Source organism: Mauremys reevesii, unplaced genomic scaffold (genome assembly GCF_016161935.1).
Source record: "Mauremys reevesii isolate NIE-2019 unplaced genomic scaffold, ASM1616193v1 Contig11, whole genome shotgun sequence".
In the NCBI taxonomy this organism is placed as follows: domain Eukaryota; kingdom Metazoa; phylum Chordata; order Testudines; family Geoemydidae; genus Mauremys; species Mauremys reevesii.
In genome coordinates, this window is record NW_024100727.1 from 560,703 (window position 1) to 571,228 (window position 10,526).

Consider the following 10,526-nt stretch of genomic DNA (forward strand, 5'->3'; position numbering starts at 1 on the left):
TGACTTCAGCTGAGTTGCTTTAGTTTCCAGGAGTGGGAGAAAAGACGGGTTCAGTGTGACCTTCCTTTTGGCTGCGATTACTTATTTCTTGTCATCTTGTTTACAGCTCACTTAAACCACAAACCCGGAGAGAGCTCGGGTATTACAAAAAAGAAAAGAAAAGTGTTGTCCCCACTAGCACCTGACCTTACACTGGTGCAGTTCCAATCTGGGCAGTGACAGACAGAGCACTCGTACAGACAGAACATACGTTTCTAACCCTAATCTGAGACGTTTACATGTGAACATTTGATAGTGAAGCAATTTCCTCCTAAGAGTCAAATTAGCATTTTTGTTGTTTTTATAAAATGTTTTTCCCCAGATTGAAGGGGCCAGATTCTGCTGTCAATGACACTGGAATAAACTGAAGTCAGCGCAATAAAAGTGGGTAAGTCAGAGGAGAATCAGGCTTATTGAATCTTAAAAGAAAATGTTATACAAACAAGAAGAGACACCAATCTTGAATCCCGGCTAAACTACAATCTTTGGTTAAACTGGTGATTTCTTTTTCATGGGTAAGTTGCAGTTAATTTTTATTTAAAAAGGCTTTTAACCATATCCACTCCTTCTTTCATAAGTTTTTTGAATGCAGACTTTTTTTCTTCAAGCTTCTTGTACATATCCTTCTCTACTGGCAGCAGAGCCTCCTTATTGGCAATCTTTCTTACTATCTCAGCTACTTCCCTCACTTCCTTCAGAGATTTTATCCTTTCTTGGTACCCAGGCTTTAGTTCCTGTTGTTCCGACATGATCAGCAGGTCAATGTATTCTGGCGTGGACAGTGGGTTGGGTTTCAAAGCAATTGCTTGCAGACGCTGGAGGCTGCGAGATGATTTATCAATAAACTCCATTAATATCTCCTCCACTGCAGCGTATTCCTGAGACAGCTTCTCAACCACACTCTGTGTTGATAACACCTCAGCAGATTCCTTCTCATACTTTTCTTTCAGTTGTGCATAGGTCCGTTTCTCTTTTACTACTTTATATTCCCACCTGTACTTTTGATTGAAATGAACGTTCCAGAAACATTTACCAGGGCAAACCATGCAATATCCTGTATTCCCATCTATAGCTGTACACCAGCGCTTAGCATCATCATTAGGGATTCCACAGGGATAGTGACACGTATAGTGACACTGCTGGCAGTTTGTTATGTAGTTATCTCCACCAGAGATGGTCTCCTGCACTGGCACTGTTTTCTCTACCTCATACTCAAAGTCTTTATTGGCCTCCATATCACCCCTGTGCTGTTCCAGAGCTTCCTGTGTCTTTCTCAGTTCTTCTAGCTTCACCAGACCAGCTTTGATTTGTGGCTGCAGCCCTTCCACAGCCGTCTCCAGCTCCTTCCGCTCTCTGAGAACTTCCTGCGTTAAAGTTAAACTTCTGGTTTCTAATTTAACTAAGGATTCAAAAAATGTCTTCATGCTCATGGCTCCCATTTTCCAGAACATTTCATCAAAATTAAAACTGCCCTCGTCAGCTCCAGCATTACAGGCAAAGAGTGTGGAGTTATTGAATTTGAAATGAACAGGGTTGCCCTTAGCATCTTTAGCACAAGGGACTTCAGCTGTTTTAATGGCCTGTAGAACAGGGGGCGTCTGTCCATCTGCGAAGGTGATCAGGATTTGTATATTGTCTTTTATATCCTTCCCAAAGATAGAGAGCACTGAGTCAAACACGTACTTCTGGGCATGTGTCAATCGAGCGAGTGAGGCCTGAACTACGACGCAGACGGCATCTATGTGATCAATGGCCCCTCGAGTGGAGAAAAACTCTCGAATCTGCCTTGTTATCTCTTTGTCTTGCTCTATCCCTCTGGTGTCGCCAAATCCTGGGGTGTCTATTATAGTCAGGGAGTAGGGGACTTGGAAGCCCTCTGTGTAATGAACGTCATAGGCTGTCACTTCAGATGTCTGGCTCTCAGCTTGGCTTCTGTTTGTGGTCTCATGGATTAATTTGAATCTGAATTCATCTTTCCATTGCACACCCAGGACATAGTTGATCATCCCATTGATGAGTGTAGTTTTCCCAGACCCAGTTGCTCCCAGCACCATAATCACTTTGTTAGGGATCTGCAGGTTCTCTTTCCCCAGTCTGTACTTTGGATGTGTTGTGTTAGAACCGGACGCTGCCTTCTTTATTGGAAGTGCATAAACTGAGGGCTGCCCTTTTGCTATCCGAGTGCTCTTCTTGAAGAAATCTTGTGCTAGTGTCTTTAATTCTTCTCCTGATGTTGAAATTGATACCTCCTCACCTGGGTGACTCACAGTCCCGTCTGCACACACAGCCGACACCCGGAATCTGTAGGGCGTCCGAGGCCTCAGTCCATCAATGGTACAGAACTTGGTTCTCTTGCTTGTCCTTCGTTCCAGCCATTTCTCTTTCCCCTCATGTCTTTCACCTTCATCTTCCTCTTTATATTCCACCTGATACTCCCTTATACTGACTCCATGTCCAGTGACACTTGGACTCTTCCAGCTGAGGGTGATGGAAGATGAATCTACAGTAGTTGCTATGGGCTTCCCAGGAGGGCAGGTAGAGGGAAGAGTCTGCACAGGATCACTCACGTTGCTGCTCTTGCTGAGCCCTGGTTTGCTCACTGCAGCGTATCGGAACTGGTACTCGGTGTTTGCACGGAGCCCTGTCACTGTGAATGTCTCTTGTGTGTTATTTACAATCACAGACGTCCAGTTCTCCTGCCCTACCATTCTGTACTCTGCCCGATAGCCGGATATCTCAGCCCTGCCATAGGCTGCTGGGTTAAACGTGAGCTGCACACGGTCATGTCTGATTCCGCCAATCAGGGGAGGAAGAGGCTTTGAGGGAGGCTCAAAGTTGGTGCTGACCAGCTCTCCATCCTCATACAGGTAAATGGAAGTGCCTGGATTGTCCTTGTCTGGGACAGAGGCCACAATGAACCGAGTCGTCCCTTTAGATTTGTTGACACTGACAAAATGTGAAAGGGACTTTGCAGATTTTCGAGATTTTGTATTAATTTCTTTTTCCTCAAACCACACTTTGGATTTTGGTTTTTCAGCAACAGAACTGGCTGATGCAGGATCTTGAGTTTCCCTTATAAACTGGGTCTGAAGCCATTGTTTTAAATCTGATAAATATGGCTCCTCTTCATGCAGTGAGGTGAATGTAAAGGAGACGATGAAGTTAAGCTCAGGGCTGAGTACTATTTCATCTAGTTCATTCTGAGAGGACACCACCTCTACATTGCTTAGGATCCTACGGTAGGAATTCACATAATTCATCTCTTTCTTCTTTGTATCCAGAAATTCACTGAGTCGCTGGGTATTGAACGGTGACTGGTTTTTACATGACAAAATATCCACCAGGGCCCCTTCCTTTTTTTCACCTCCACGGATAGATGGCAAAAGGCTTGCTAGCTGTTTCTGGAAAGTCTGTCTGTGTTGCTTACACAGATCTCTGAATTGCTGGATTTTCAGCTTGATTTCGGGAAAGCTTGTGGCGATCGGATTCTTCACCATGTCATTGCATCGCATGTTTAGTTCTGCCAGTTCCTCCATTGTAGTCTGAGCATCAGAAATCAGTTTTAAGCTGATCTCACGCACCAGCTGAGCAGCTCTGGAATCCAGCTTGGTCAGCGGGTACAGCCAGATTCTCATTGGTACGGCCTTCTCCCCGCTGTCACCCAGCAGCTTTGGGAGAGTGGAATAAATTTTCATGGCATCTTGGAAATTAGTTGGATTTCTTTCAAGAGCAAAATCACCATGGAACTTGCAGCTAAATTTTTCAGCATTTAATTTTTCCTTTTCATCCATTTTGACAGCTCCTTCCCCTTCTATGGAAAACAAGGGTATCTTTTTCATCACAATCTGGAGCTTTCCCTCTATGTCACGTACGTTCTCAGAAGAAGAAACTTCCCGATCAAACACGAAGAAAGCCTGAGCCCCGTACAGCACAGCCGTGACCACATGAGTGGCTGTGCCTTGATCAAATACAGCATGATAAGAGACATTCTCTGGTCCTAAATGGCTCATAGTTAGGTGCTCAAACTTTGTTGTGGCAGAGTACTGGAGAGTAACTCTGGCCTGTTGTTTGGATTTTCTGGTGTCATTTAAGTATTTGGCAGATCCACTTACTTCAACCAGCCCCCCCAGGAAACTGGCCTTCAGCGAGGCTGTGACATTGAGGGCATTGGCCTTCTCTTCAATGGTGTCGGATGCGATGATCTCAAATTCAGTCCTGGGTTGTGGTTTTGTGTTTACATCCATGCGAAGCTGTTCCGGGCGCCACAGCGTGACCCCTGGAATAGTAGAGACAAACACATGGTAACGTAACTGATAGGTGCCCAGGACACAGAGTCTGTCCATGGTTTATTTGTGTCTCTTTTCTGAGATTGAAAAATAATGAGTGAAGGACATCAAGTAAACTGACCTGGTAACGTACAAACGTGCCAAGTCAAGGCTGAACTACGCCCCGAACAACCTTCCCTTGCCCCCGGCTTCTTACAGGACTTTGGAAGATGTGAACTTTTCTGATTTTTTATTTTTTAAATTAATCCCTCTCCAGATTGTCTGAGTACACTCCCCTTCAGGAGTACACTGTTCCAAGTAGCAAGTGCTATAGCTATGACTGAAATCTCACTTCCATTACAAACATCTGGTTTCTTTGATTTAAGAAGCTAGGAACTGCCATGCTTGACTTGATCCGTGATCCATCTAGCCCAGTATTCTGTCTCTGAGAGTTGCTAGCACCAGATCCTGCATGTCCCTGCTGAAAACAGCCAGGCAGGGGGAACCAGCTGGTGTGAGAGGCATCTGTCTGGGGAGTCCCTCAGGTAGCGGGTAAGAAAGCTGAGGGAGGAGGTGGCTCAGCTATGAAGCATCCAGGAGCGTGAGGACTTCATCACCAGGATGCACATGGACACATCCAAGATGGAGGATGCCAGCTGACTAGGGATGACTACAGAGGCACCAGAAGAAGAAGGAGACTTGGCTGCTCTGCAGAAAGGAGACTGGCTGCTGGCCATCTTAGACAGTAGGCTGTGCTCCACTCCCCACCCCGCTCCTCCATGCATCGAGGTGAAGAACTGGCACGCTGTACTGGCCACAGGAGGAGAGGAGCAGACCCCAATGGCTGAGGAAGGGAGCCACCTGCTCCCAAGGCTGGGAGGTCACGGCCCCCACACCCACCAGGAGGGGACGTAGGGTGGGAGTGGTCTGGGCTCCCTGCTGAGAGGGATGGGAGCCTCCATCTGCTGACCTGACCTGACGTCCCAGGAGGTGTGCTGCCTGCCTGGAGCCACGTCCCTGGTGTTATGGAAAGGTTGCCAAGGCTCATCCATTCATCTGGCCACTGCCGCACACTGAGCATCTACATGGGCACTAACGATACTGCCAGTCTGACCCTGCGCAGTGACTCCTGGGCTCGGAGTGAGGGTGAAGGAGTCACGGTCCCATGTTGTGTTCTTGTCCATCCTCCTGGTTGAGGTTAAAGGCCCAGGCAGGGATGCGCGCATCCTGGGGATGATGCACGGCTGTGCGGGTAGTGTCCAATGGCAGAATTTGGCTTCTTAAGTCATGGGATGTTGCTTCAGGAAGAAAATCTGCTGGGAAGAGACGGGGTACACCTGACCAAGAATGGGGGGAAGCATCTTCAAGCAGGTGACAAAAGATCACAGGTAGATATAAAAAAAGTGACCTTCACAGTGGGCTAGATGTTTCTATGGGGAGGTAGAGTAGAAAATTTACAGTTGGGTCATAGCAGCAACAAGCAGGATAACAGAGGGGGAATCTGCTCAATATCTTGTCTATAGACAAATGCCAGGTGTATGGGGAATAGACGGGAAGAACTGGAAGTCTTAGTACATAAGCTAATTTAGTGTTTAATTGGCATAATTGAGATTTGGTTGGATAAATCTCATGACTAGAATATTGATGCATAGCGTGTTCAGAATGGAAAGGCAGCAAAAAAGGGAGGAGGAGTTGCACTATACATCAAGAGAATATACATGTGTGCTGTGGTCTAGAAGGAGGTAAGAGGCCGACCCAGTTGACATTCTGTGAGTAAAGATAAAAGTGGGCAGGGGAAAACAGAGGTGATGTTATTGCAGGGGTCTTCTATAGACCATCAAATCAGGAGGAAGAGACGTATGAGGCATTTCTAGAGCAAATAACAGAAATATCCATACCACAAGACCTGGTAGTAACAGGGGACTTCAACTACCCAGACGTCTGTTGCAAAAGTAATACCACAAAACACAAAGTGTCCAGTAAGTTCTTGGAATGTGTTGGGGACAACAACTTGTTTCAGAAGGTGGAGGAAGTAACAAGGGGGCAGCCATTTTAGACTTGATTCTGACTAAAAGAAAGGAATTGGTCACAAATGTGAAGGTAAAAGGCAATTTGGGTGAAAGTGTCCATAAAATGATAGATTTTATTATTTGAAGGAAAGGAAAGAGTGAGAGGAGGAGAATAAGACAATGGACTTCAAAAAAAATCAGACTTCATCAAACTCAGAGAACTGGTAAGTAAGGTCCCCTGGGAAGAACATCTAAGGAAAAAGAGGAGTTCAGGAGATCTGGCAGTTTCTCAAAGAGACAATATTAAAGGCACAACTGCAAACTATCCTGATATGAAGGGAAGATAAGAAAAATAGCAGGATGATATGGCTTCATCAGGAGCTCTTCAGTGACCTGAAAATCAAAAAGAAACCCTACAAAAAGTGGGAGCGTGGATGAACTGCTAAGGAGGAATACAAAAGAACAGCACAAGCAGACAGGGACTAAATTATAAAGGCTAAAGCATAAAATGAGTTACATCTAGAGAGGGACATAAACGGCCATAAGAAGAGGGTTTTTTAAAAATATATTAGGAGCAAAAGAAAGACGATGAAAAATGTAGGTCCACTATTTAGTGGGAAAGGAAAGCTAATGACGTCAAGAACACAGAGGTGTTTAATGCCTGTTTTGCTTCAATCTTCATTAAAAAGGTAAATTGTGACCAGATGCTTAATACAATTAGTATTAATAATAAGGGGGAAGGAACACAAGACAGAATAACAAATGAACAGCTTAAAGAATATTTAGGGAATTAGATGTATTCAAGTCAGCAGGGCTTGACTAAATTCACCTTAAGGACCTAGCTGAAGCAGATCTTGGATCTGTTAGCGATTATCTTTGAGAACTCACAGAGGATGAGTGTGGTCCCAGAAAACAAGAGAAAAGCAAATATGGTACCTGTCTTTAAAAAGGGGAACAAAGAGGACCTGGGGAATTACAGAACAGTCAACCTAACTTCAATACGTGGAAAGATACTGGAACAAGCTATTAAACAATCGGTTTGTAAGCACCTAGAAGATAACAGGGTAATAAATAATAGCCAACATGGATTTGTCAGGAATCAATCATGCCAAACCAATCTAACTGCCGTCTTTGACAGGGTTACTGGCCTAGTGTTTAGGAGGAGAAGCAGGAGACATGGTAGATCTTGATTTCAATAAGGCTTTTGACACAGTCCCACATGACAGCCCCATAAGAAACTGGGGAAATATGGTATAGATGAATTTGCTCTAAGGTAGGTGCATAACTCGATGAAAGGCTGCACTCAGAGTAGTCATCAATGGTTTGCTGTCAAACTGGGAAGATGTATGTAGTGGTGTCCTGCAGGGATGTGACCTGAGTCTGGTGCTAATCAGTATTTTCATCCATGACCTGGATGATGGGGTGGAGAGCACAATCATACAATTACCAGATGACACCAAGCTAGGGGGGGCTGCAAGCACTTTGGAGGACAAGATTAAAACTGAAAATGACCTTGATGATTTCAGATCAATTCTCCAGTTTATAAAGATGAAATTCAATAAAGACAAATGCAAAGTACTACACTTAGGAAGGAAAAACCAAATGCACTAACACAAGATGGGGAATAACTGGCTAGGCAGTAGTACTGCAGAAAAGGAACTGGGGTTATAGTGGATCACAAAGTGAATATGAGCCCACAGTGGGATGCAGTTATGAAAAAGGCTAATGTCATTCTGGGGTGCTTTAACAGGAGTGTCATATGTAAGACACGGGATGTAGTTGTCCCACTCTTCTCGGCACTGGTGAGGCTTTTGCTGGAGTATTGTGTCCAGTTTTGGGTGTCACACTGCAGTAAAGATGTGGACAAATTGGAAGTCCAGAGGAGAGCAAAAAAATTATAAATGGTTTAGAAAACATGACCTTTGAGGATAGGTTAAAAAACAGGTATGTTTAGTCTTAAGAGGGAACCTGATAACAGTTAAGGGCTGCTATAAAGACGACAGTGATCAATTGTTCTCCACGTCCGCTGAAGGGAGGACAAAAAGTAATCAGCTTAATCTGCAGCAAGGGAGATTGAAGTTAGATAATAGGAAAACTTTCTAACTATGGGAGTAGTTAAGCTCTGGAACAGGCTTCCAAGGGAGGTTGTGGAATCCCCATCACTGGAGGTTTTGAAGAACAAGTTAGACAAACATCTGTCAAAGATCAGGAGGTAGCCGTGTTAGAAAATCTGTATCCACAAAAACAACCAGGAGTCCAGTGGCACCTTAAAGACTAACAGATTTATTTGGGCATAAGCTTTTGTGGGTAAAAACCCCACATCTGAACAGGAGCGGCTCTAGCTTTTTTGCCGCTCCAAGTTCGGCAGTCAGGCTGCCTTTGGCAGCCTGCCTGCGGGAGGTCCCCGGTCCCACGGCTTTGGCGCACCTGCCACGAAATTGCCGCTGAATCCACGGGACCGGCGGAACCTCCCGCAGGCAAGCCGCCAAAGACAGCCTGACTGCCGCCCTTTCAGGGACTGGCAGACCGCCTCCCACAACTTGCCGCCCCAGGCACGCACTTGGTGCGCTGGTGCCTGGAGCCGCCGCTGCTTCTGAAGCATCTGAAGCAGGGGGGCTGCGTAAGGCACCACAATGTCTAGGGTTGCTCATGGTTTTAGGTTTAAGAATCCTGCTTGCAGCGTTTTCCCAAATTAATGTCAGGTGACTTCCCTCCTTTCGTTCAAAGTTTCTTTTTTGCACTCAGACTCTGTGCGTGGGAGTGGGGAAGTACAGCCTCTTAGACTCACCCCGGGGTGTGTGTAATTGTCTCAGGTTATTGGGGGGGAGGTTGAGCCAGTTCTGTGTTGTACTGTTGAGAGGGAACCCCTGGATATTGAATCTGGCCCTGGTTGCTGTCGATGTCCCCTGGCAGAAGGGTACCTGTATAATGCCATTGGAATAGCTCTGGTGGCATTTTCCATCCCGTTCCTCGGGCACCTGGCACCTCGTTTACTGTTTGGGCGGTGACTGGACACAGAGCGGGTGTTTTCACTGAGCTGTGCTCAGCGATGCCCAGGCCTTTTCCGGGGCGGGGACAGTTAATATAGGACACAGGGATGGGTGTGAATAGCTGAAGTTTGTCCTTCTAATGGGTCCCATCCTGCCCTGAAATCTGTGTGTAGAGAGGTCCCTTCTGACCTGGACCTTACCCCTCCCATGTGGAAATGTGGGGATGAGCCAGCTTGGGGGCACTGTCCCCCTTTCCTAGGCCGACTGCAGTGAGGGGCGGGGGGCTGCAGAGATACTGCAGTGGCGGGGAGCGGATGGGAAGTTTCTCGTTTCTCCTAGTGCAGCCTGTCCTGTAAGCAGGTCAGCAGTACCCAGGCAGGTTTGGATGCCCTTTATTTTCCCCCCAACTCAAATCCCAAACCCAAATGTTCCTCAAATAAACAGGTGCCAAATGGTTCTTTTTCCTGACACACTAAGTTGGGCCCCGGGCTCCTCCCTGGGTGACAGTTACCTGGGATGAGGGAGTCGCTGCGGCAGTCGTACAGCATCCCCAGCTGGAACGGGCGGCCCAGAGCCGGCATCTCAATGGTGGCATCTGATTTTGCCATTGTTCCACACCCAGACGCTCTCTCCTCTGTCTGACCTGCAAGAAATAACTGGGGTTACACTTAAGTTTCTGGGGAGCAGATTTAGACTCGAGCCACTGGCTTCAGTCTTCAAAGTTTTTCTGAACATTGCCCTGGATGAAAAAGAAAGACGTACCTTCTAGTCTCCACAGGGGACAGGAGAGGAAGAAAGTCACTCTCCCTTTTCTCTCCTCAGATTATGAATTCTAACTGTTACGTTTCAAAGGAATTGTTCCTTTTAGCAAGAATGGGAAATAGTTATAATTTAACACAATTTAGGGAGATGTGAGCCACAAAGCAAAACACCTGTTGTATTTTGCAGCTCTCATGTGCGATCCCAGGCATGTTGAAAGAACGCTGTGAGATGCCAGCAGGCTGGATGTCCCGATAGAGTGCTAAGCTGCAGCCCAGGAAGCCGTAAATACCTGCTGCCCAATGGTTAAGAAGACACAGACAACAGCTCTTACTTAACATGAGCCAGAGCATGCCTCTAAAGCAGGGGTGGGCAAACTCCAGCCCACGAGCCATTTTAAGCAGGCCCGCAAGCTCCCGTTGGGGAGCAGGGTCTGAGGCTTGCCCTGCTCTGGCGCTCCAACC

The 10,526-nt window shown here is 46.4% G+C and overlaps 1 protein-coding gene across 1 annotated transcript; it reads right to left on the reverse strand.

Annotated features, from left to right (window-relative positions):
• Positions 1-572: 572 nt before the first annotated feature.
• Positions 573-9,911, reverse strand: LOC120392694. The gene is made up of 2 exons (XM_039517431.1): positions 9,815-9,911; positions 573-4,315 (listed from the first exon to the last, which is right to left on the reverse strand). Exons 1-2 carry the CDS (start codon positions 9,909-9,911, stop codon positions 573-575), a joined length of 3,840 nt encoding a protein of 1,279 aa, XP_039373365.1.
• Between the last annotated feature and the right edge of the window lie 615 nt (positions 9,912-10,526).

Excerpts from the sequence above, each read along its gene's own strand:
- LOC120392694 (XM_039517431.1), bottom strand. The coding sequence starts at position 9,911 with ATGGCAAAATCAGATGCCACCATTGAGATGCCGGCTCTGGGCCGCCCG. Across the intron at positions 4,316-9,814 it reads CAGCGACTCCCTCATCCCAG|GGGTCACGCTGTGGCGCCCG; the intron begins GTAACTGTCACC and ends CTACTATTCCAG.